Source organism: Rhinolophus sinicus, linkage group LG05 (assembly GCF_036562045.2).
Source record: "Rhinolophus sinicus isolate RSC01 linkage group LG05, ASM3656204v1, whole genome shotgun sequence".
Taxonomy (NCBI): domain Eukaryota; kingdom Metazoa; phylum Chordata; class Mammalia; order Chiroptera; family Rhinolophidae; genus Rhinolophus; species Rhinolophus sinicus.
Window position 1 is genome coordinate 123,319,109 of NC_133755.1, and position 27,216 is coordinate 123,346,324.

At 44.0% G+C, this 27,216-nt stretch overlaps 2 protein-coding genes across 14 annotated transcripts in view; one reads left to right on the forward strand and one right to left on the reverse strand.

Annotated features, from left to right (window-relative positions):
- Positions 1-304: 304 nt before the first annotated feature.
- GJA10 (gap junction protein alpha 10) lies at positions 305-9,921 on the forward strand. Its single transcript, XM_074333949.1, is given in 4 exon segments — positions 305-364; positions 3,453-4,290; positions 4,293-4,906; positions 9,763-9,921. Coding segments are annotated over 4 exon segments (1,671 nt in total).
- Positions 9,922-10,732: 811 nt separating this feature from the next.
- Positions 10,733-27,216, reverse strand: part of BACH2 (BTB domain and CNC homolog 2) — a 326,895-nt gene continuing 310,411 nt past the window's right edge. For all 13 annotated transcript variants that reach the window (XM_019743259.2, XM_019743256.2, XM_019743258.2 and 10 more), the window contains 2 exons: positions 21,016-21,222; positions 10,733-16,965 (listed from right to left, as the gene is read on the reverse strand). In XM_019743259.2, coding sequence (XP_019598818.1) covers positions 16,504-16,965; positions 21,016-21,222 — 669 coding nt within the window. In that variant the 3' untranslated portion in view covers positions 10,733-16,503. The remainder of the gene's footprint in view (positions 16,966-21,015; positions 21,223-27,216) is intronic.

The window sequence follows — 27,216 nt, forward strand, 5'->3', positions numbered from 1 at the left end:
TTGACTGGAAGCAATGCACCCCAAATCAAATCACTGTAATCATTCACAAACAAAAAAAGGAAAATTATCATTTGTTTCACTTTTCATTTCCAAATGATATACCAGGAGGGGCACCAGTATGGTGCCAATTAAAAGAAATATTACAACAGAATTACAAAGCACCAAAGGGCATTTTGACCTCAGGCGAGGACTAGGTTACTCTCCATTGATCAAAATTACTGTGCTCATTCTGGATTGGGCCTCACAGCCAGCTGATAAGAGCCTTTATATCTGTAACCAGCAGCAATTGTTCCACTCATTAGCCATGCATAGTCCAACTTCAAGGTTCTTTGAGCCGGTTGTTATTTTTTTGGCCACCTATAAGGTAAGTGGAAAATATGTGTATTTTCTTGTTTATGAGAAATATAGGAAATCCCTGTGGGAACAGAAAGATAAGAGCTGAAATAAAATTCAGGAAAGACGCGCCAGCTTTTTACACAGGAGATGCTAAATTAGTATTTGATAATAAAAGAAAATTCAAGAATATTCCTAAGACCTGTAGTCATTTAATGATAAAAAGTAGTTATTTTTAGGAAACAGCGATGTTTGTCTAAATGATCTTGCTCTTACATGCCAATATGAGTATGATTGTATTTCTGTTTTTCATGTTGGCCTAGTTTATTTGCTATTTAAAAGTAATAATTTCCAATTTTTAAGGAGATAGTGGCAAAAAGAAGCATTAAATAGTTTAGGATTGTCAAATAAAGAATAAGTTAATGAAATGCGTTAGTTTTTTCACCTCAGGGTTTTTATATGAAATTGAAGCTCTCAATTCTTTTTAAGTGCTAAAGGTATTATTTTTTAATAAAGAATAATGGCCAGAAATTTTTTAATGAATGATTATGGAAAAGGACCTAAAGTCTTTAAGAGAGGATAGAACTTAGTAAATTATTGCTTCAGTGAATGAGACATAAGTCCAAAGCTTAAAAGTCACATTTTTTATTTGCAAATACTATACATGACTACATTCTTAATTTTTGAATTTCAAACAATTCACAAGTACATAGAGTAAAATATAAGTTTTATTAATACCCCTTTCAAATTCTAGGAGTATCTACTACTTTTAAAATTTTATTTTAAAAATTGTTTATGCAAATATATGCACATACATGTATAAATTTATATAAATGTGTACATTGTATAAAAATCAGTCATGCTTCCTTAGAAGAAGAGGTGTTTTTTTTTTTTTGGTTTTTCCTTTTTCTCTTTTGCTTCTCCCTTCCCCCTCCAAACTCCCTCTCCACCCTCATCACCTCCTACAGACCTCCAGTAACTTATATTAACTTCCTGGTGTGTGTCCTGTTTGTTATCCTCCATGCTCACATAGTCACATACATATAACCATATATATATATATATATATCTCGATAGATAGATATGCACATTTATATGATTTTATTTTACTCAGTGATATACAATCTCACATTGAATCTCTGGATCAATTGATTTGAGAAGAATTGGCATCTTTACAAATAGTATGGAGTTTTTGAATCCCAGAGCATGATACATATGTGTATATATCCCACAATTCATTTATTTAAATAATGGTATGTATATGTGTATTTGGCATTGCCAACTGTTCTGTCATTCTTGAAGCTATCCTGCTTTGGTTTCAGTGACACCACCCTCATGTTTTCCCTCTCCCTCTCTTTGGCCATTTCTCATTTTCATTTGTAGACTTTTCCTCCTATGCTATTTCTCAGGTTTCTGTTGTCGGCTCACTTTGCCTTCTTGCCCCTGAGTGATCTCATCTACTTATTCAATGATTATTCAGAAATGTTTATCTCTAGTTTGTGGCTTTATTCGTTTATTTGTTGTTGTTCTCTAGACCCAAATGCTTTCTGAACATCTCCACTTTCACCAGTTTTGTTGGGTAAAATCTATGTATTTTTTTTCCAGTTATAATTTCTGGCGTTGATGTGTTTAAAAAAAAAACTCCCTTTATTTCAAGATTATAAAACATACTGTTTTACATTTTAATACTTTTATGGTTTACTTTTTTACATTTAATACTTTATTCCATTTGGAATTTATTTTTGTGTTTGGAAATAAGAAGGGAAAATATAATTATTCCATGTTTTTTTTCCTCTTGTATTTTTGAGTTGATATTCATTCGTGCTTTTCCACTATTTGTCCATTTTATATGTTAGCGGGAGTACTTAGTGACTACTGTGAGTGTTGGACCAGGTATATCTTGTTCATGTTGAATTCCTTGACATCTAGCAAAATGCCTCAGTGATAGTATTATTTTAGTAAATATTATTGAATGAATGAATTATGGAAGGAGAAAATTGTTTCATTATCTGTTTTAAGTTAATAATACTTTCTTGTTTTTGCTCCATATCTTTCATACCTTGAATTCTTCCACATCTTAGAAACCTTAAGCCTACTGAATATTTTGACCTCATTGAACCTTGAAAAACATGCATTTTTCAGGGTAAACCAAGTAATTTATGTCAGCTATGCTTCGACTCTTTTCCAGATTAAATGCTTGCTAGAGAAGCGATTTATATTTTCTTTTAAGTTAACAAAGCTTCCATGAAAACATGTTGTTCTAGATGTGGCTTTATGGATGTGCTCATATGTCTTATTGGAGGCACTGTTTCTGAATCTGCTCACTCTTTACTGCTACCCTGTACCAGTTTGTGAAGGTCTACAGGCTGATTTCTTTACTTGTACTTTCAGTCTTGCAGTGGGAGCCATGGGTAATATATAACGAGGATCTTTGTTTTTCTGCTGATGATTATTCCAGTGATAGGGTCAAGGCAACACGTTTTAAAATGAAAAGACAATTCAATTCACTGTTTATTGACTGATACCTTCTGTGTGCAAAGATCAAAATTCTATAGAAGATGTCTCTGCAAAGGGTGTACATTTCCAGGAAGGGGGATGGACATAAGACACAACCATCACAAAATTCATTTTAGGCACAGTGCCAAATGAGTGGTATAAACAACTGTGTTGTGGGGATAATGAAATGGGAAAAGTCACTCTGACTTGGGATGGCTAAGGAAAACTTCCTGGAGGAAGTTTAAAATCATGTAGGATGTATGGTAGATGGGTATCTCAGATGGGTAGAAAAATGAGCAAAACTGTGAAAGAGAATGCATTGTACAAATATGAAAGCCAAGGAGTATACTAGAATGACAGTCAAATTTATGTGGGAGAGAAGAGGATAGGAAGGAAATTGGATCAGATTGTGAGGGGTCTTTAGTGTTTTTTTTTTTATTTTCAGAAACTGATATTCCTTGGAACCATCCTATTTCATCAGGCGTGGGCCATAAATATTAGGGTTGGAAAATCCTTCATAATTTTAGTGATGTGAAAAAAGAACCTACTGTATTGATGAGCCTGTGTCTTTATACATTACACCCATGGGTGCTATTAACCCCAGTGTTCTCTTTATGTTTCAGACATTAGTCTCTTACACGGGAGACGGGCACTTATTGGGTGGCATCCTAGAGGAAGTTCACTCCCACTCAACCATAGTGGGGAAAATCTGGCTGACCATCCTCTTCATTTTCCGATTGCTGGTACTTGGTGTGGCTGCTGAAGATGTCTGGGATGATGAACAGTTAGCATTTGCCTGCAACACCAAGCAGCCAGGTTGCAACAATATCTGTTATGATGATGCTTTCCCTATCTCTTTGATCAGGTTCTGGGTTTTACAGATCATCTTTGTGTCTTCTCCCTCTCTGGTGTATATGGGCCATGCCCTTTATAGGCTCAGGGCCTTTGAAAAGGAGAGGCAGAGGCAAAAGTCACACCTTAGAGCCCAAATGGAGAACCCAGGGCTTGAATTGGAGGAGCAATAAAGGATAGATAGAGAACTGAGAAGGTTAGAGGAGCAGAAGAGGATCCATAATGTCCCTCTGAAAGGTTGTCTGCTGCGTACTTATATCTTACACATCTTGATCAGATCTGTGCTGGATGTAGGGTTTATGATAGGCCAATATATTCTCTATGGGTTTCAAATGCACCCCCTCTACAAGTGCACTCAACCTCCATGCCCCAATGCAGTGGATTGCTTTGTATCAAGGCCCACAGAGAAAACCATTTTCATGCTCTTTATGCATACCATTGCAGCCATCTCTTTGTTCCTTAATGTACTAGAAATATTTCATCTGGGAATCAGAAAAATCATGAGGGCACTTTACGAGAAGTCCAGCAGGGAGGGCATGGAGGATGAAACGGGCCCTCCATTCCATTTGAAAAAATATTCAGTGCTGCAGCAGTGTAGGATTTGCACCCCTTGTCTGAAAGAATCTCTGTAATTCAAGCCAACAATTAACAGCAAGTCATCCGGGTCAATGTGCCAAAGTCTAAAACTTTGTGGCAAATCCCACAGTCCAGGCAACCAGAGGTAGACCCTTGCCGCAGTAGGAAAGACTGGGCTGAGAAGGATCAGCACAGTGGACAGCTCCATGTCCACAGCCCATGGTCCTGGGATGACTGTGCTAGATTTCAGCACCCGGGACAGCGACCAGACCATTCCTCCTTTGGCCTAACAAAGACAAGGTCCCAGTCTTGGCTAGCTGCAACAATGGCTCCTATGCACTGTCTGCCTTATGCAATAGGGACCTGGGAGAAGTCTCAGGACCTGCCACCCTCAGAGGAGCCTCTTACACATTTGCACAGTCACTGCAGAAACAGCGATGGCAGCATGAGAGAGAGTGGGGTCTGGACAGACAGATGTCGCTTGGGCAGTCGCAAGGCCAGCTTTCTGTCCAGAGTGCTGTCTGAGAAGGTACAGCTGCACAGTGACTCAGGAAGCTCCAGTTCTCGGGATAGCTCTTGCTTGGACTTTCCTCACCGGGAAAACAGCCCCTCACTTCTGCCTTCATCCACTGGGCACAGAACATCAATGGTAAGTAAAGACAGACAGACTGACTGATCATGGAACTATCACAAGAGGTGTTCCACTCTGCCCACTTCTTAGCCTTCCCTTTCATCCTTCCTGGTATGTATCTGTCTGTGTTGAGAGGGAGAGAAGAAGAGGGAGGTTAATTTATGGAGAGTTGATTCATTCAGTACATTCAGTTAAATTCAACTCATAAAATAAACTTATTCAAAACTTATTCTACATCAATCTATCTTATAAGTGCTGGGTATATAAATGGATAAAATACCATCTCTGCCATCAAAGGACTCAGAACCTATTAATAGATGGGAAAGTTAGGCAGGTAAACATGTAAATGTGATCGAGTGTAAGGTGCCATGTTAGAGGGATAGGCGGGCAAAGGAAGGAATTGTCACTTGTTTATGGAGGGGTCAAGAAAACCTTCATAGTTTTAAAAAAACTTTTCAATTACAAATGACATTCTATATTATATTAGTTTCAAGTGTACAACAATAGTGGTTAGACGTTTATATAACTTATGAAGTGATCCCCTAGTAAGTCTAGTAGCCATCTGACACCATACATAGTTATTACAATATTAGTAACTACATTCCCTACGCTGTACTTTACATCCCTGTGACTGTTGTGTAACTGCCAATTTGTACTTCTTAATCCCTTCACCTTTTTTGCCCAGCCCCCAACTCCCCTCCGATCTGGTAACCATCAGTTTGTTCTCTATATCTATGAGTTTATTTCTGTTTTGTTTGTGTGTTTATTTGGTTTTTTAGATTCTACATATATGTAAAATCACATGGTATTTGCCTTTGTCTGTGTGACTTATTTCACTTAGCATAACGCCCTCTAGATCCATCTATGATGCTGCAAACAATAAGATTTCATTCCTTTTTGGCTGAGTAATATCCCATTGTGTATATTTACCACGTCTTCTAGAAGCTTCATAGTTGAAGTTACTATTGAACTGAGTCTTCAAAGATGTGGTGAGTTTTCCAAACCTGGGAGGAGCGGGGTACATCCCAGTAGAGTGAGCACCACAGAAAAAGGGTGAGAGGTGTGCCATAGCAGAGCTATGTGGGGAGCAGTGTGTGGCTGGAGCACAGGGTGGCAGAGGGCTGTGGAGGGAGGGAGCATGCAGGCCGTGAAGGGAGGCAATGGAAAATGCATGGAGGACACGCAGCAGAGGAGTGATTGGATCAGAGTCGCACTTTAGAAAAAAGCTCTTTCTGTCACAGTGTGGAAAATGGATCAGAGGAGGGATCATTTGTAACCTTGCGTTGCCCTTGTCTAGCTAAGGAAGGAGGGTATGCTCCCTTGTTTTAATAGCTCTGGCATTTAAAAGTCATATACAAATATTTGGGGATATATTTCGCAAAGACTAAAATCAATATGGTATTGATTTTAATTCTATTCTCTCAAGAGTCACTGTGCAATAAACATTCCCCGGTCATCCTAAGACATAAAGGATATTTGTTGTGGGTTCTTCTCAATTCTGGAAAACAAGGATGACACTTGTTTTACCCACTGCTCCTAGCAGCTTTTTCTCCATTTAAAAACAACAACAACAACTGTTCCAAATTTATAGGGGGAAGTTCCCAGGCGAGCTAACCTGATTGAGCTCACGTACTTGCTTTTTCCTTTGTTTCATTCTTTGTGTGAGTAATGACTGAATGCTTCTACCCCAGTTTCATTTCTCCTACGAGTTTAGAGGTATTTTGTTATGCACTGAAGCCACACCTTGAGTAGGAATAATTCTACCTAGATTTTATGTATAATAAAACATAACATAACATAACATAACATAACATAACGTAATATATTTTCTCCCAGTCTGCTTGTCTCTTATCCCTGTTTATGGCATCTTAAAAATTCTAGTATTAAATCTAAAATCTCTGTTATTTCTAGGCTCTTCGTCTTATTTGGGAAGGTCTTTTTTGAGTCAACATCATTAACAAGGGTTATTAGATGGGTGTGTAGAGGGTGGTTGTTATAATTTATTGAACCCTTTGGCTGAGAAGTTTTACATACTATTATCAATGATCAAAAACTCTGAAGAAGAAGAGGAAAGAAACCCACTTTTTTAAGGGTGTGATTTTTTAAGGGCGTGGCCTAGACACTGCCATGGGCTTCCTTACTACAGGCCTGTGGTTATTCCCATTTTATGGATAACAAAACAGATGACTTGGCCACAGTCACACAATTAGGATGTGGTGAAGCGCAGTCCTTGGGACATAGCAGGGACAAAAATTAATATTTGTTGGACGAGTGAATGAGCTGGAATTTTACACCAAGCCTGTTTGACGCAACCCAAACTTTCTCTCCCATACCTCACTGCTGCTGCTTGCTCTCCCTGTGTAAGGCAGCTGAAGTTTAGCATATTTTTAGGATCAAAGATAGGTCCTTACAAAATAGAACATTACTGTTCTAGTGTTCCACATTTGGATCAATGTTCCCTTCCACATTATACAATGTCAAAAATCTGGTTAAATGTAGAAGGGACAAAGACAGAGTTTCGGGAAAGGTTGGATTTTTATTAGGTTGGTGCAAAAGTAATTGCGTTTTTGCAATTGTTTTTCACCTTTTAAATCACAATTACTTTTGCACCAACCTAATAGTTTGAGACCTGGATTTTGGACAAAACAATGGCTGGAGAAGGAGAGGGCAGGTGGGATTCAGCTATTTCACAGTAACGCTGTCAGGCAACAGAATCTCTTAAATGGGCGTTCATCTCTGGAGCAACACAGGGAGAACTGTCTTCTGCAGTGGGTTTTTATAGGATCCTTACTATTTGTGACATACATAGAGCCCCAGGTGGGAGGGCAGGGCTGACTTTTACAAGCCCTTGGAGTCTATTTTGTTTTATTTCCTCTTTCAGAACATACTTCTAGAACTTTCATCTATTATGAAAAAATGATGCATGCCTGGGACCAGAAAAATGGACCCAGAGCAGCTGACATCTGCAGGAGAAAAGTTGTACCTTGCCAGCTCCAACTGCAGGAAAAGCTGCTGGAACCATCCCCTCCACAGACACCTACCAGATGATGGGTGTGCTCTAGCTGGGCTTCCCTGATGGGGTTGGAGGCAGCCTCTCACCGCCCCGCCCGGCCTCACTGCAGGTCTGGTGCTCAGGCAGGCAGGAAGTGGGCATCATCGGGGAAAACCTAGGGCTAAGAGCTGCTGTTACCCCGAGGTGGGAAGGATTGGGCTATGGCTACCCTTCCCCACCCAGCAGCCCAGTGGGACATGTTGTTGAGAGAGCACCGTAACTCGGTGGCAGGGGCAGCAGCAGCAGCAGCAGCAATTCGGACCCTTGAACATGGGTCCAGAGCAATGCAGGAGTTTCCTGTCTGTAAAGGAGCGGTTAATGAGAAATTTGTTCATTTCCTCTTATCAGTACATTTCTTGGGGATGAACCAGCTGGATTTTTGTTCATAAATGCCATGACATGAAATACTCATTACAATACTGGCAAACACTCGTATTGCGGGATTTTACTTTGTCCTTCTGCTAAGATCATGCAGGGTCAGTGGTGATGCCATGACTGGGGGCCAACAGGTGCCGGGTGGGATCTCATTCTGGACTTCCAGGGGAGTGACTCTGCCCTGCCCTCCATGCTCTCCCCGTGGTCCCGAGCCACCCAGGAAAGGAGCATCCAAAAGCACTAATGCTTCTTGTAAAGCATAGAGACATGGATGGCCCTGTGATATGCACTAATTAGCCAGTGCGTGAGGCTGATTGGTTGTTATTGTCTGAGTTCTGAGATCCATAAAGGTGGGCCCAGTTCCCATGGAAGAGCCACTTAGCTCTTGCATCCTCTATCTCATGGCCAGACTGTCCCCCAACCCTGGCCACATACCTTGGAATAAAGGCTTCAAGTTATTAGGAGAATCAATTTTGTCCAATGTCACAAAGCTCTGCATCATCTATGTCCTGGGAGATAAAATCCAAACTCCTTAGCCTGGCGCACAAAGCTCTCATGCGCTGGCCCCTGCCGCCGAGTCCATTCCCTGCCGCCGAGCCCGTTTCCTGCCTCTGACCTCGTTCCCTGCCTCACGCACCTTAACAGCTGCTTGCAGCTCTCGCTCACCCTGCCCTTGCCCACAGAGAGGTTGACTGGTGGACATCCACCCACTGCGTGCCTGCTCTTTCGGGACTTATGGAGGCAGTGCCAGCAGCTCCTTCTCAGCCAGCCCTCCACTCAGCATACCTTTCTTTGTATCAACCCTGTAGTTATAGTAACAGGTACTTTTTTTTGTGGTAGATAATTTTCATTTTTTGCAAAAAGAGGCACAAACTACATGCAACTTATTTTTAGGAAGCAACTTCTACCCAGCTGAAGCGAGCTCCCTGAAGCTAGGACACCAGTCTTCTCCTGCCCTTGGACTATGACATCTACTATTGGCTCTATGGTTCTCAAAACTATACCACCCGTTTCTCTGGGTCTCCAGCTTACAAAAGGCAGATTGTGGGCCTTCTCAATCTCCATAATTGAGCGAATCAATTCCTTATGATAAATCTCATATCTATGTATAGCTATCTCCTATTGGTTCTGTCTCTCTGGAGAACCGTAACCAGTACAGTAACTGCCTGGGATGTTGCAGAAGGAAGCCCAGGATTGGATGGGACTGGTCTGTCCTTCCAGCCCAGACAGCTCCTGAGTCAATTTGCAAAGGTGGAAATGAGGTGTGGAGATGGGAAGAGGTGTGATCTATTCCATAGTGAGTTGGTAGAAGAACCACTGAAGACCAAGTGGATGAAAATGACACTGGGCCAAGCCCAAATGGTGCCATTTTAAGAGGCATACCATATTCCAGGTGTGTAAGTCACATTATACGTTGTATAACTATGTAGTTATTGTTCGTCCCCAGTTTATAGATCAGAGAAGGCTCAAAGAGGTTAAGCAACTTGCTCCAGAGCTAAAGATCGCACAGCTGAAGTGCCTGCTGTGCAGCTGGAATTCAGACCCAGATCCTGCTGCTCCAAGGCCCATGCTCCTTCCAGGAAGCCCTGCTCTCTCTGGCCCATAACAATCAGCAATGATGTATTTGTACATCTGTCTGCCTGACTAGCCTGTGAAAGCTTTAAGGATAAGGCCTGTCTTGCGCAGCATGTAGCAGTGTTGGCTGAACAAAGTATAGAGGCCAAAGGCAATATATTACCCATCACTTCCAATTCTCCATCTTATTCCTTATTTACTGGTGTTCTGTCAGGTCTCGTCAATAGGTTTGTTATTATTTACAGCCTCACTAGCAGCTCAGCCAGACTGCTCCCAAGTCCAGTGTCTTTCATGGTCCTCTGGCCTGCCCACCATTCAATATCCTGTTTTCCCTTTACATCGAAATCCAAGACGAAATGACCAAATCTACTTTGGATCGACTGTATTTACTCCCTAACCACAATTCTAAACTCCTTGCCCTGCCCCTCATCGCATCTTGCTGCTGATCCTTTTCCCATTTACTTCCATTTGGTTTTTTGTTTGAAACTAAACCTGTTGTTTTGAGATAACTGTAGATTCACACGCCATTGTAAGAAACAATACCCTTTCCCTAGCTCCCCGCAATGGTGACCTTTTGCATAGGCTGCAGTAACATATCCAAATGAGGAAACTGGGTTTAATGCCTTTTATCGGTTCTCAAAGGCACTAGGGATTTTTCAAACTCAGAGCTGAGAAATCACATTATCATTTTCACATTAGTACTTTTTAGATTTCTAATCAGATTAACCAGGTAGGAGGTAAGGGTCCAAACTAGAGGAAGAGCCATGGCTTCTGTGGGAGAAGAGAGTTCCTGTGGCCTCCAGCTCTGTAATCTACAACACAGGGGTCAGAGGCAGAGAAAGTCAGTTTACAATGCTTAATGATATGTCTTTATTTCATCAACAGAAATGGTGTCTAGACAAAATTCAGTAACACTAGCAATTCAATTGAGTGAAATTTTTTTTTGCACAATAGTGTATTTACAATGAGTAAATGAAGTTTCAATTCATTAGTTCATAGCAATGCCTTTTTCCCCCCAAAAAGGTAAAAATTCTTAGTTACAGAGAATAAGCATCAACAGCCATTTCATCTTTACAATAAAAACCACAAGAAAAACCACCATCACTTAGAAAAAAAAGAGACAAGCCTAAGAACTAGTACAATAAAATGATGCATTGAATTAAGTTACATTAATCGCATAGAATCTGTGTAAAAAGTATGTAGAAAAACACCTGATGTAACCTGTTACAGTCGTTGACCAGTTATGAGAGGTACAGAGGGTTATACAGGTAGATATGTGTGAAAACTGTCCGTATTGTTCAACCTGGGGAGGAAGAGAAGAGGGGCTGCAGCCCCTTGCATACACTGAGAAGACCCTGTTTTGAATATGGCCTCTGGAGTTTGTAAGGCATATATTAGAGGTGCACTTGTATCAGACTGGTTCTGGAACAAATTCTCACAGGCCCTTTGGGCCTCACAAGCAAAGGTGGTGCTTGCCGTGAACGGCTCCCTGTATCTAACCAGCACTCGAAGCTTCCGAATACATCTGGAGTCTTCCTGATCACTCACTACAAGTGGCAGGGCCTTTATGTCAGAGCGTGAACGGACGCCCCAGCATTCCCACGTGCAAAATGCCTTACGACTCAAGCAGAGGCACCCCTCTGCCTGCAGACATGTTTTGGTAGAAGACTTAGCATCCATCTGTACAAAAAACCTTTGTCCAAGTCCCTTCACTCCTTCCTGATACACGTGTCTGATCGTCCCTGTGGGAGCGTTTGGCATCGAATGCGCGTCTACCTGAAATGAATGGTCTTGGTGCACTTCTGCTTCTAAGGAGGGCCACTGTTTTAGCTGAGGTCAATAAACTGGAATGAAAATGAGAGTCCGAGTTGCTTATCCATTGCTTAATAGTGAAACGCGTACACCACGCCACAACATTGTATCAAAGCTACAAAAGTGGGCCTCTGCAACCAAGTGGGTATTCTTCACAAATGGCAGCATCATTTTCATATTACAATTAAAATACACGGATAGGCATTTGATATAAATACTATCTCCCAGGGTGGAGTGTAGGAAAATACTATACACTTACTTTTCTTTGCAAGAAATGTTTTTGCACCGTCGGTTGAATAATTTATCCTCAGTCTGCCACAATAGGTCTTTTCTATGTACAAATACTATTTGCACACACTACCTGTGTACAAGTATGGTCTATTCTGCAGCATCAGTCTTTGATGCTTGGGTCATGAGATGGCTCGGGCAGTATTAAGAACACACAGCGTGAACACAGAATACCTGCCTCCACGCACACAGACTTCCACACGCACGCCAGGGCCACAGCGGCCACTGCACTGTGGACGGACCAGAAACAACCTGCATCCAAATCCTCAGTTCTGGGAAGAAACACTAACTCATGGTCCAGTGAACAGCTCTCTATATATACATATATATATGTGTATATATATGTGTGTGTGTACATATGTATACATATACATATATATACATATATATACACACCCATATATATGTATATATATGTGTATATATATACATATATATATATATGTTTTTTTTTAAAGTTTCCTTAGTCTATTTACAGTGATTTGAGGACAAAACTTGCTTCTTGTTCCCATCTAGATCGGTGACTCCTCCAAAACTGTAAGCAATCGTGGAGCATTTTGAAGTCATTTATTAAGGGTATCATGTATCGAACTAGATAGCCAAAAAGAGATTTGGAAGAACTTTGCAGGCTTTTCCTCCTTTTGAGAGGCTCATGCTACTCCACAGCTTGTAGGGCAGGATCTGGCAGTTTCTTAAAAGACTTATAGTTTTTCACGTCTTTGTTTGTTTCTGCTTCTTTAATGGCAATCATAAAGTATTACAAGAGTAAGTGTAGGTTTAGACCACTTGACAACAGCCTTGAACTTCACACTGTGCCACTTGCCTCGGAGCAGCCCTCTCACGAAGCCCTCTGGCTGCTCCCTGCCCTCCTTTATAAGAAGTGGCAGTTGGCATATTAATCACCAGCCTTTTGTTTTAATTCCTTGGGAAAGCACTACCAGGATTAAATCCCACATCACAGTGCCTCTTAAAAGCAGCATCCCTTTAGAAAGACAGTTAATAAATTACTTGTACAATATACAAAACAATGTTTTCTCCTGCAGCCTGAGTCTTTGTTAGGGAATCAGGAAGAGAAGTCGTAGAATGGCCTAATAACTTCACCAGCTTTTTTTTCCTTTTTTCCCCCCCAACTGTTTTGTTCCAGAATCAGTATGTAATGAAGTTCAATTAATTATTCAAGGCACCCCCAGATAACGCAGAGAAACAAACACATACAGCAAAGCACTCACCTGCCCAAAGCCTGACCAACCTGAATGAAGTGAGATGTCTGGAGACACAAGTAGAACAAAGGTAGACCCCAGGGGAGAACTAGATGCAGGCAGATGTTAACTCGCCCCAGGGCCACGGCCAACCCACGCCCACCCCAACACAGCTGTCCCTGGGGTCATCCTGAACAGCCCATGTCTGGAGGAGCCTTTCTGTGTGTAAGGAAGACTCTCAGAAACACAGCTAACTGTCACCAGGCTGTGCAAACACTATTCCTTGTTAACTTCCTTTGCATAAAAGGAAGGGATCCAGGGAAAGTAGACAACTGGCTGTTAAAATTCCACTTGAGGCCGTTTGGATTCTGGTCCCCAGCTAGTCCTTCCTTTGAATCAACTCAGAAATAATTTTGACAGACACATGGTTTAGAGCAGTAACAGACACAGACGGAGCACAGGGCACAAAGTCAGTGTTCATGGTGGATAATGAACAAAATCGCAACAACTTGTTCAAAATCTCTTAAGAAATTGAAAGTCAGTTTTTCAAGCAGTGTTTTAAAACAGTTCCCAGGGCAGGGGTTTGGTTGGGAAAGGAATAAAAGTGAGGCGGGTGTGAGCAGGAGGAGGATGTGGGCTGAGTTAGGGTGGAGAGAAGGCAACCCCCCCCCCACCGGAAACGGCTGCCACACAGGTGTGTGCAGACCCAACCACAGAAAGGGTGATGGACGGAATGTGGTCAAGACTACCAGTTGCACATGAGTTATGACCAGGGTAAGTCACGCCAACAAGTTGGTTTGGACCTGGTTATGATTTGAGCAGAAAACATTGCTTTTTTAAAAGAAGAGGAGGTCACTTAAAAAAGGCAACAAGAGAGTTAAGAAACAAAATACTGTAGGCTGACTCCACCATAACACATACCTGTGATGGATCACGTGATTCACATTGAGTTTAAATTCGAGCTGTCACCAGTTTTCCACAAAGGCAAACCTCATGGTGAAGCACAGAGCCGGTCTACTAGGCCAAGACATTCCAACAACTGTCATAAAAACGGTAGCTTCAACAGAGCTTTATCAAAATCTGTCTCAGACAAGCACACACACATACATACACATGTGAGAAAAGAAACAAAAACCCAGAGGCAGGTTTTTAAAAGTGGAACGAGTTTAAAAGAAAAGCCTTTTTTTTTCCCCCAACCCTACCGCATGAACCAACAAATTTCTGGCATTCATACATATTTAAACATTTAGCGCTAATATTTGTACAGAAAAAAGTTAATACTAAAACATATGTTACTATGATTTCACTTTTTGCCTACATCATATACTAATTCCCTCTTTTACATGCAGCTTTAGTATTGTCCAAACAATGGCACAAATAAAGAAACAAAGCCAACCATCTAGTCCCCACTGCCCACCCCCCACCCCCGCATCAAACCCTTAGGGACGCTTCCCACAGCCAGGCTGGAGGGCCGGCTGGAGGGAGGGAGCTGACTCCTCCTCTGAGGCTGGCTGCAGGACCTCGGCACACCTTCCTGTAAACGTGGCCAGGGGCCAAAGTGCCCCCAGAGCCAAGGGAAGTTGCTCTCTGTGGGATGCAAGCCAACCAACGAGTTTTGCAGCAAGAGAAGAAACTCATCACCAGGTGAGGGTAGGTGTGTGTATGGTGGGGGCGGGGCAGGGAGGGCTCCTGGCCGTATCATGTCCAAAGCCTGAGAACGAAATCTGCCTTCGGACAAGAGAAAGGTGGAAAACCTCAGAATTCAACTCAAAGCATTTGGAGAAGGGAGGGAGAAAGAAATGCTTCTGTCTGCATCAGGGACAGACCTCAGGCTCACATCTACCCTGCTCTCTTCAACTCTGGGTGAGCTGCATTAACCCCAGACAGCCACTCAGAGGCAGTACCCAGGATGGGGGGGATGCGATTCAAATCCCCTTAGGTGACATCTCCTGGGGGGCCAGTCCTGGGCAGGGAAGTTGGGTGGCTGGTCAGCCACGTCCTTCAGAAGAGAAGGTCCTACTGAGCAAGACCCTTACAGGAGCAAGCGAGGCCTAATGAAGCGTTGAATGAATGGGACTTAACCCCCGGTGAGAAAACAGTTCTAACTTGATTTCCAGGAGACAATGCCTGCTGAGTTCTGGTATAAAATCATGGATTCCCACTGTTCTGACGCACTTTCGAGTGAGATGCCCAAACTCTCCCCTCACTTAGGAATCTGAACATCCAGCATCAACTCTGAACTCTGCATTTCAACTTTGCTGAGGGAGAGGTGGGGAGGAGGTTAAATAGAAAAATATTCAAGCAGTTTATTGTCGACACATCCTAGGATGAATTCGTTATTTGGCAAGATTGTTTTTCCTACATAATTATCACCTGAGTGGTTTTTAATTAGTTAAAATGTTTTACTTTTTAACGAAAAGCAAAGAATATACAGTATACTTGAGTTATACTGAAGTTACAACTTCATTTAAGAAAATAGGTTTGACCCAAAACTCAGTGCAAGTGGCAAAGTTGACCAGGACTGTACAGTATCTGCAAGGAACACACAGACAAACCCACAATACGCACTTAAAAGACACCACTGGATGGTGCCCAAACCAAACCAAACAAAAAAAAGGCTGTCTAACATAAAACCTCAAAAAAAAGCTTCCAACATTGAATTCTGTCCATAAATAAGTACAAATGGAAGTTGAACTGCGAAGCAAGAAAAAGGACATGTTAACAGTTTACCAAACTCGTTCTAGCATCAGAGACAAAAGAAGAGGAATGTTGGAACCTGTTGGTAAATGAGAAATGAAGTTTCCAGTTGTAGGATGAGAAAATTGAGGCATGCAGGACTTTTGCATATGGAGATATATATATATTTTATATATATATATTATATATAATATGTACAGTCTAGCTATAAAACTTTGATGTGTATAGAAGCTGTCTTCAATGAAAAAAATTGAACATTCAGAAGAAATTCCTGAGATAGGGTTTGTGACACGGGCCACTGAGAAAAAAATCCGTGGTTGGGTCCTAGAGGTGTCCTAGTCTATCCCTGTTAAGATTGAAATTAACCCACAGACAGACAGTGTCCACACTGTTGTCTTTCCTTGCCGGGCCGGGCAAGGGGTAGCACCATTGTGAAGGTAACGATCACTCCTGCATGAAGAGAGGAGGGAATACTTAGAAACAGTATTGCTGCTAAGACCGCTGTAGTGTGCACCAAATTTCTTCTTGGTTCTTCCAGACAACAGAGGAACCGCGCCACAGGCTGACTGAAGAACACCTGGGTGGGAGAGCAGTGAGAACTGGGAGGCAGGCCGTCACTAGGTGTAATCTTTCCTGGGCTGTTCGTCAGTTGTACACTTATCAGTCATTTCCTGGCAGAAGTCCACGGTCACCGTTTGGCTCCTAGGTTCAAGAGGTGGTCCTCTTTCTGAGAAGTTTCCCGGGTCAGTGCCTTCCAGCCTCCGGGCAGACGTACAATTCTCTGAGGCGTTGCTGGGGGCCCAGGGAGGCCCCGGGGGAGCTGCACCCTGCTCCAAGCAGCAGGGCACGGTTTCCCCCACCGCACACTGGGGGGCGGCAAGGTTCTGCTCGATGCCCAAGGGCGCAGGGAGACCCGCGGGTCTGAGCACAGGGCAATACCGATGCAGAGCCTGTATCTGCTCGGGGCTCTGCATGTCTCTGCAGACTTCCTGGGAGAGGCAGGAGAAGTTGTCCAGCAGCTCCCCCATGCACGCTTTCAGCTGGTTCCTCTCTGACAACAGCTTCTCTTTCTCACACACCTGGACATCAGAGAAACAAGAGAAGGCCTGGTCAAGGCTCAACTGGAGGACCCAAGACCTCCTTTCCTGGGGATTTTCCAATGTTTGCTTTTGTATCCTACATTAGAGTTAGGAAAGACTAAGTCGAGACCTAGACACCGAAAAACTATACATCCAGGGAGCCTGGACACACACTTCTGCCAAGTCTCCTATGGGTAGCTCATCCAGATGTGCTACAGACCCTGTTAGCAGCTCTTCGTCCTGCTCAGTGGCTTGGTCAAGTGAACAGCAGAATCACCACCAACCAGAAAACTGCAGGGAGTCAAGGTTCCAGTGTTTTGGAACTTGGGGTTTGCAGAGATTCTATGGGAAACTTCTTGGTCCCAAACCTTGTAGTCAAAAATCTCCCCCAAATGTATAAGATTGCCACTTTTGAAGGTTACAAATAATCAACCAATTCCAACTACTGGTATATGACGTTTGGGAAAAGGCAAAACTATGGAGACAGTGAAAAGATCAGTGGTTGCCAGGGGTTGGGGCGGGGAGGGAAGGGAGGGATGAAAAGGTGGAGCACAGAGGATTTCTGGGGCCGTGAAACTGCTCTATGATACTGTAACGGTGGGTACATGTCATTACACATTTGTCCAAATCCAGAGAATGTACAACACAAAGAGGGAGCTCTAATATAAACTGGGGACTTTGGATGACTCTGGTGTGTCCATACAGGTTCTGATTGTAACAAATGCACCACACTGGTGGGGAATATGGCTAATGGGGGTGGCTGTGAGTGTGTGGGGCAGGGGGCATAGAGGAACCCTAACAAATATTGATCACTGGCAATTTCATATGGTTCAGTCTAACATCAGCATGCTCTCAGGCCTTTGCAGCAGCCACGCTGAACACAACAGGCCCTGTTAGGATGGCTGGGGACCGTGCAGTGAGGCCCGAGCACTGACTGGCCCTGGACACTGGAAGGGGCAGACAGAGGCGTGGAGACAGAGCCCGAGCATGCCAGCCCAACATTCTGAGATGTTTTCCTTAAAGAAAATCCCACATAAGCTCTTGTGTTACTAAATTCCATCACCCGCTCAGAATGATGAATTTAGCCACCCGAGGGGAAGCTGATTAAAGCTTTACCATAACTATGTGTGTGAGGAGAGAAGATGAGGTGCTCCAAGAGGCACACGCAGTAAAATGGGTGAGCAAACTGGACATCTGAAGCAGCATGAAGTGAGTCCTCAACCTTTTGCAAGGGTGGGCAGGAGGGGTCAGGAGAGGATAGGAGAGAGAAGAGAGAGAGAGAGAGAGAGAGAGAGAGAGAGAGAGAGAGAGAGAGAGAAGCAAACACTCGATACAGGATCTCCTACACAGGAGCTACACGTGCCGTAACATGAATACAGTCTGGCAGGCAGCGTGGGCATGTGTGTCGGAGACAGAGATTTACACGGGGAAAGGGCACCTGCTAAAATATTTATAAATTTTTCAAGAAAACATGTTTTAAAACTGAAAAATAAACAGATGTACAAGTGCAACTTGAGAGAAATACATTATGCAAGTCAGCAAGAGCGGAGTGGCGTGCAAGAGACAGCGTGGGAGTGGGGAGTGAGTATGTGTGCTGAGGGCTTGCAGGGAGGGACCAGCCTGCCCCCGCCTGCCAGAGGCGTCCCTACACTCAGAAGAGCAGAGTGGGGGCACCACCCCGGCTAGAGGGTGGCAGACCAGAAACAAAACGCACCTGGGCTGTGCAACCTGGCCCTCCCTTGCTATAACCTGGAAGTCGGCAAAGGAAGAGGCAACACTGCCCAGCCCCAGGAGGGGAAATCTGTCTGAATTCTGCCACGTGGCCTTGACCAAGCCACTAACCTCTCCACACTTACTGACCTGCACAATGTTCTGGGACACTTTGAAGGGGGAAGAACATGAAATGCTGCATGGGACAGTGTTGACGTTCACTGCAGGAAAGGCAGCGCAAATCAAGACCCTGGTTACAAGCACGAAGGGCTATGTCACCGATGTCCATTGATAAGCACGTGAAACTTTTCAGCAGTGACGTGCAGCATCGTATTTAAGGGGTTTCCACAAAAGTGGGGGGAGAACAATATTGGCAAAGTGCTTTAGACATCTGCCTGGTGTGTGGCTTAGACTTTATTATTTGTTTAGTATTACAAAGTTCCATGGAGAAGAACACTAATTACAAAAATCAGGCATTTCTCCAATATGCATGATGAGAGGCATTCTACTCCCTGAAGGAGTGCAGGGCCGGAATTCCCACAGACATGCCTAAGGCCTCGACGACTCGCACGGGTGGCTCAGCCTTGCCTGGTTTCCTACCTAAACCCAGCAGGCTTTTAGAAGACCCACCAGACTCACCAGCACCAATGTTGTGCTTCCTGACGTGACTTAAATTTAAAACATTTTGTTGTTAAAACAACATTCAAGACAAATGGAAAGAGAAGGAATTCATAATCCCACGACCCAGTCACAATTTCCAATACATTTTAGGGCAACAGACATGTCCTGAGAGGCTTCAATGGGTCTGCAGTGGAGATTCAGAAATGATCATGACACTGTCCTACAGGGCCAGGGGCTGGGGAGACTCCCTGCCCCCACACAGGTAACGCAAGACTAAAGTGATAAGCAGAAGCCAGAGGCCAGGGGGTCCAGGGGCAGGTGGCCAGCCTCACCAGGCACTCAGGAAAGGGCCTTCCTGGAGAGGTGACAGTAACCTGACTCTTAAAGAACAAAGGGCATAGTTAGAGAAGAAAAAAAATTGAGGAATGTCCAAGGTAGAGGGGAAACAGCAGAGGCACAAGCACAGAGGTACGGAGATGGGGGGTGGGGGTGGAAGGTAGGGGGGTAGGGGAGTGAAGACAGTTTGATTTTATTAGGGGTCAAGTTCTAGGAAGGTAGTGGAAGGTGATGCTGGAGGGTAGCTACAGACCGAATCATGGCATGTCTTGTTACGGAGCTTAGGCTTTATTTTGTAGGTGATGGGAGCCACTGAACATGGGCAGATTTTCTCTGCTTGTGGGTGTTAATTACAAAACAAAAGACACTGTAGTCCCTGCTTATCTTGATGACATGTAACATTTCCTCATGCCTTTCAAACGTCTTCTCTTGCTCTTAGATTCGCATCAGGATGGGGTTTACCAGGAGGCACAGGATTGCTGCATGTAGTATGGGGACCTAAACTTTAGTCAGGACCTCGTTACGTGGCTTCCCTCTTCTTCCCTGACACAGACATGGCATCAGAGCTGAGTTTCCAGTATTTGACTAGTAGAACGCTCACGCTGGAGGAGGTTGCACTGCTTACCTTCAAAGCTACAGTCACGAGCCAGAGCCCACCTGGATTTACTTCCTGTAGCTAAAGGCGGCTTATCAAGGAGAAGGGGGCGCAGAATGCCGAGTGAGTTGGGAGCTTGCTCCCTGAGACAAAATACTCGCAGGCATAGGGAAGAAGTGACAGCCACGTTGAGACAGAACTGCCAAATCACAGGGCTTTAGGAGGTCATGCAGCCGAGCAGCTGCCACACAGTAGGCAGGAGTCCTATCTTTAACTTACACTCTTCTGTGGGAGGCAGGAGCGAGCAGTAAAAACACAAGGTTTGGAATCAGACAACTGGGTTTATAGTCAAGCTCTGCCACCCAGTGGGGAGTTAGTTACCTAACCTCTTTGCACTCTAATTTCCTCCTCTGTAAATGGAGATAAAATACTCCCGAAGTGTTTGGGTTGATTTGAGGGATTAAATGTGACTATCCACAAAAATAGTTGAGAATAATGCCTGGTCCATATATGTGTGCAGTAAGTGTTAGCTATTCGTACACGTTGAACAGAAAATAAAAGAGAACTACCTCTATATGTATGACTGAAAGGTATAAAATATTGACACCCACACAGATACACACATTGCAGATATAAAGCTGTTATTTTTGTTGAGAAACTTGTTTACACATGAACCCAAACTTCTCTGAATGGTGACCCTTCTTTCTATTCCATCAGCCTTCACTATTGTAACTTGGCATCAGTCCTGGTCACTCAGGTTGCTGATAGCAACGGACGGGTCAACTCACCAATTTGCGGATTTCACATTCTAAGTTCTGAATACAGTCCAGTTTCCTCTTGCGGCAGCGTTGGGCTGCAATGCGGTTCTTGCTGCGCCGGCGGACGTCGTGAATGAACTCTAACTGTTCTGAGGTTAGTTTGTGCATCTTAATCATCATCTGGAAATCGTTCCTCGGAAGATCTGTGATTTGATCTACTGGAAAGGGAAGTTTGACCTGAAATCAAGAATAACAGATGATGATTATGACAGCTGGATTTTAGTCTTAATTCTGGCAGGTAGAACATCAACACATGGTAAAACCTCCTTTTTAAGATGACCAAAGCATGTGGAAACTACTGAAAGCAAGCTATGATTAATTCTTTCCTGTTTCAAATACAAATAAGATGTAATATTCAGATAATCAAACAGAACGTGAACACATGAATTGTACCGTGGTTATCATTCCTGAGATTTTTGAAGCAAGCCGCACAGAAAATCTTGGAAACCGTGTACTTTTTCATGGCTACAGCACTTTTGTAAGAGGGGCTCTTACTAAGTCTGTTGAAACTTAGTGCCATTGAGCCTCAACTTAATAAAATGACATTTTATAGACAGATAGCATCTAAGGAATTATCGTCTCTTGAATGGAGAGAGCACTCCACACCTTAAAGATGCTGGAAAGATGGACCAATCAGCATGATACAGGGAGATGACTTGGGTAGGTTATACCAGCATGGCGAGGACTTAGAACTGGGCTTGTGTCCTTTCTACCAGACATGAAACCTCAGGCTAGTTACTTCACTTCTCTGAGACTCAGCGTCCTCATCTGCAAAATGAGGCCTGCTTCTTAGCTGCACACGGCTTCACAAGCATTAGACACTGGCAGATTGTATTTTCCAAATATACAGTGGCCATCCCATCTCAATTTCTTTTACAACATGATGTTGGCCTTCCTCCATCACAAGGTGAGATGCATGTTCCTGACTCCTGACCAGTACGATGCAGCGGGACTAACGGTGTGTGACTTCGAAGGCCAGGTCATTAAAGGTGTCGCAGCTCCTTCTCAGGCCTCTTAGATTGCTCTTTCTGGAGGAAACCAGCTGCCATGCCTCAAGGACACTCAAGCAGCCCCATGCGGAGGCCCATGTGCAGAAGAGTTGAGGCCTTCAGTTCACCACCAGTATCACCCTGCCAGTCATGTGAATGAGCCAACCTGGATGTGGATTTTCCTGGCACAAAGCTTCAGGGGATCGAATCCCCAGCCAGCATCGGACTGCAACCTCATGAGATATCCTGAGCCAGAAGTGCTCAGATGGGCCACTCCTGAATTCTAGACCCACGAAATGGTGGGAGGTGTGATATGATTATTCTTGTTTGAAGCTACGATGTCTGTGGGTCATTTGTTGTGCAGCAATACGTAACTGATGCAGTTACTATTATCAGCAAGATTCCTACTTTCAAAATCTTGGCGACTCAAGGCTGATCAACAGTATCCAAAGAGAAGACCCTAGTTTCTTGAGGGATGGCTTTGTGTCCTCCTTATATTCAGTTAAATGCTTGCTTATAACCCTGTGGTGGTTTGAAGTATTTCCTAAAAACACTGCTGTTCTCTAGGGCCTCCTCCGCAAACATGAGGTAAGAGGGCACAGGCCTGCACCTCCCAGCAGTTTGCGAGGCCTTCACTCATGATGCAGGGACTTCCGGGTTCAGTTCTGGCCCTGTTTCCGAAGCTCCTGGAAAAGGAAGGCTGCATGTTCCTCCATGAGACAAAGTGTTTCCCAGCTCAGACGGCTTCATTCTTGTTTACATTACCGTCTGCCTGAGAGTGACCAGCAGATGGCGCTCTAAACCCACACTTCCTTCGAGGGCCCGCCCGGCGCCGTTCGACGCCAAGCATTGCGAGCCACACCAGTGATTCTACCTTTTCTAGTACCCGCTGATGAAAACAATGAAAAGAAGTGAAAAGAAATTGGTGAAAGTAATTTTAATAATATACTTAATTGAACCCAATAGATTCAAAATATTTTCAACATGTAATTAATATAAAAATTGGGATATTTTACTTTGGTACTAAATTTTCTAAATCTGAGGCGTGTTTCACACCGACAACACATCACAATTCAGACCGGCCACAGTTCTAGGGCTCAGTAGCCATTTGTGGTGTGTGGCTACCGTATTGGATAGCTCAGCTCTAGAAGACTGAACAAATGGACTAGAGTGAACTTGAGGAACCAGAAAAACAGAAGGGCGGGTCTGGGTTTCATTGATCAAAAGATTTTTGGGGTGAAGAAACCAAGTCCACGTTACTATTCAGAAGCGGAAGTGTTACGTCTGTGTTGCGCAGGGGTGAGAGATGAAGATATTTTATCTGACGCTCAAGCTTTGTCTTTGGTTGCCTCATGTGCAGGCAGACATGAGCCCAGATCCTGGCATTTGTGACTAGTTAATCCCCAGGCACAAAGGCAATCATACTAAACAATCATTTGGCTTTTCGATGGCTGGGTGCAATTGCTTTCTTAGGACACTTCATGGCTCTGAGCCTTCTAGACGTGGCATTTGCTGAAGGCTCCCACTGGGCGCTCTGATTCAACTTCCGCATGGTGAACGCTGTCCCATGACACCTGTAAAATTTTGGCCCAAGAGAACAAAAGCGCAGCGACACACATTACACCACCACTCTCAGCTCAGCCCTTTTCCGACTGCTAAAGACAGGGAGCCATGACAAACAGCTCCTTGTCATGGACCCAGGAAAGGGCTTTGTCCATGGGGCTATGTTTGCACAGGGATTATACTGATATGAAAGAATGTTTGCTTTCCCTTATATGCCCTTTGGATAACAAACAGACACTCAGATCCTGGATGATGCCTAAATAACACAGAGGTCTGTCTGTTGGGGACACGGATGTTTCCACATCAGGCAGAAGCCTTGTTTGCACAGCAGAGGTTGCAGCACTTCTGGGCCTTGTGGAGTCTCCCCTTCTGCTGACAACAAAGCAATTCTGTGTCTGCTCTACATTGTGTTTACTTATTTTCAGAAAGACTATATACCTATATTTCAGGCCACAGGGGAAGTCAAAAGGCCCTTTATACCAAGAGTTACTGTATTTAAAAACATCCAGACAGTGAATATAAAACACTAGAAAAATAGGACGGAGGTTGACAGGAAAGAAGAAAAATCAACAATGCTAGTTTCAAAGTCCTTGAAGCAAAAGGCCATATAAAATATCAGCCGAGCTGTTGCAACTCCAGCTGCTTTTTAGAGGTCAAAGGAAAAGAGAATAGTCAGCTACAGACTTTCTTCCATGTGAGAACAAAAACAAAAACAAAAAACAAACCCAAACACAACTCTCTTGCTCCCTCTAGCAAGGGAGAACTTCCACTGACTACAAACAGGGACATCCCAGGAGTGTTCCTGGAAAGGGACAGTGGTAACTTCACCACAGCTGCTCCTTATTTTCAGAGGAGTAAGTTCCAAGCCAATGGGGATCATCCCTGGACATAAAGAGCAGCCACAGACCCCTGATGGAGCCAAGAGAATATTCCATTCTCAGGCTTGCAGGCAACCAACCCAACCTTCCTCAAACAGGGCTCAAAGTCAGCGAATGCCACTTGGTCAGGAAAAGTAGAAACACATCGAGAAGGGTGAGGCCCTTTTTCCTTTCTCCTGGTGAATTCTTACAACCTAAAGAGGCCCAGTAGGGCTCCACATCTTATTTATTGTCCCTCCACAGTTACTCTTTCAGGATTCTACTTCTCAGCAACGGTTTGGTTTTCATTCACATCACCCTCATAAATAGTGCAAAACACCCAACGTGACAAGATGAAGTTCCTGCCATCTACTGGCACCCCGTCTGAACTGGCCGGCCTGCAGCTACCTTCAGCCGAGCACACACACAGGAGTATCAGCACAGGTGAAGGACGCTGCACAGAAGGGGAAGGCCTGTGGGATCAAGGGCACTGATCTCTCCTTTGGCACAGGGCTGCCTGCCTGGGCTTTGGTTCTCAGCAGAGACTCAGAGTCAGGGGCAGCCACTGAGTCAGCAAGCCAAGGGCCAAATGGCAGCTGTCACCATGAGCCAGCTGGTGCCACAACTTGCATAATCTGCTCCTGTCGCACCCAGCAGGGCGCTCACTCCTTTCTTCCCTCTCCGCACACCAGGAGAACAGGACAGAGGATGTGTTTAGCCCAGTACTTGCACTGGCCGGCTAAACTGTGACCAGAGGAAGGTTAGACCCTCTGGGGCACCCAGCTCTTGAGCAATCAGTGAAATGAGTGGCCCTGCAGTGTGCCCAGGGACCTCTGGCCCCAGAGCCTAGACAAGGGTGGGAGAATGTGGTGACACCTGCAAGGTGAATATAACATAAATATTCCTCCTCCAGGGCTAAACACAGGGCACCAGGGGCCGGACCCCGGGGTGCCAGTGCTTCCTTCTCATCAAACACAAATCGGCTGGTCCACTTCTTTTCCTTGCCAACAACTACCCAGGTTTTGCAGCCAAAACACCCCTCTCTCCCAGTTAAACAAAAACATCATTTAAAAAATCATGAGAAATATAACTTTTTGCAGAAAATTCAAATAAGAGGCAAAAGAGGGGAAAAAGATTTCCGCCCCTAAACAATGACTCCCTTGCTCTAGTGGGTTTCCCTGTGATCTCTATTTCCTCTGAATATTTGTATAGGGGTATAATCAGACCAGTTGTCATCACCGTGCCTCTTAACACATCTCACTTGCCTGGTGTCTCTGGTTGGCTGGACGGGGACTATTGGAGAAGGACATGAGATGTAAATGTTGCAGAAAGAGCCGAATACAAGCATCTATTTCCTCTAGCAATGCCCTCGGAGCTGGTGTGTGAGTCTTCTTTCCTATCTCCTTTCTTGGTTTCACTACCAGGTGTTGAGGTGAAGCCCCGGGAATCATTATCCTAACAGTATGTACCCCGAGGCCCTGATGGTGCCGTCAGCTGACCAAAGACTCAAACACCTGTGCTCTCACAACACTGTCAGATCTGTGCGTTGTCAGGGGAGGAAGCGAGATGCCCACTGGGCTGGTGATTCCGGTGCTGCTGGCACGGGCACAGCCAGCTCAGTGACAACACCTCCCCTCCCACACTAAGATATGCTTCCTGCACAATCATCCTTTTACCTTCAATTCTCATGGTCCAGTTGATGGGACAAATGTAGGATATCTGGGATTTAGTTGTGATATTGCAATTAATTAGCTGTGTGACTTCAGGCAGTTTTTTTCTTCTGTGTGTCCTGAGTTCTTGGAGGGTCTGTGAGTCAGAGGGATAGAATACCTGCCCTGCTTAGCTTGCTATGAAGAATACAAGTGGGTAATAGGTGGAGAAAGTGCTTTGAAAAGTCTGAATTGCCTTATAGCTGTGAAGTAGTCTTATTCTTATTATATTATCATTTCTGTTTATTGGCCCTATAGTTCTTTGTCACATGGTTTCTTCTTCCAGACATACGGTATGCTTTGGGATTCCAGATGCTAAGCACGTCTTTCTAGCTAATACGAAAACATTGCTTGAATGAGAAATATGGCTGCCTTCTACGCTGCCCAGTCAGATTTCCTTTTTATTAAGTAGACCAATGACAGACATTTAAAAAAAGATGCCTGATTCAACAAACCACAAAAACAACTGTACAAATTTTACATACGACATGTGTCTCGCAGTTGGCATTTGGGTGGGAGAGTTGGCAGACACGGCACCTCTCTGCTATCACGTTTCAGCATTTGCTCCAGACCTGACTTCTCCCTGCTCCCACACGCACACAAGCACACACGCACTCGTACACACTTTTATCCCTCTTGACATGAAACATGTTAATAAAGCTAATCCATCAATGCTCTTGGCTGTGCAAATAAAGTATTTTTCCAGTGTTTCTTTACTAAAACCCACAATCAATTAGAAATGCTTGGGGTACAAAACCTTCTCACTAAGGAGCTTACTACTTGCAAAATGCATGTGACTTTGTGATAATTTTCAAATTTAAAAAATGAACCTGTAGATGAAAACAAGATACTACTTCACACCCACTATAATGGCTACAATAAAAAAGATGGGTAATCACCAGTGTTGGCAAGGAGGCAGAGGCACTGAATCCCTCATACAACTTTGGTGGGAATGTCAAATGGTGCAGTAACCTCGGAAAACAGTCTGCTAGTTCCTCCAAAGGTTAAACAGAGTTATATACGACTTAGCAATTCCACTCCTAGGTATACAAC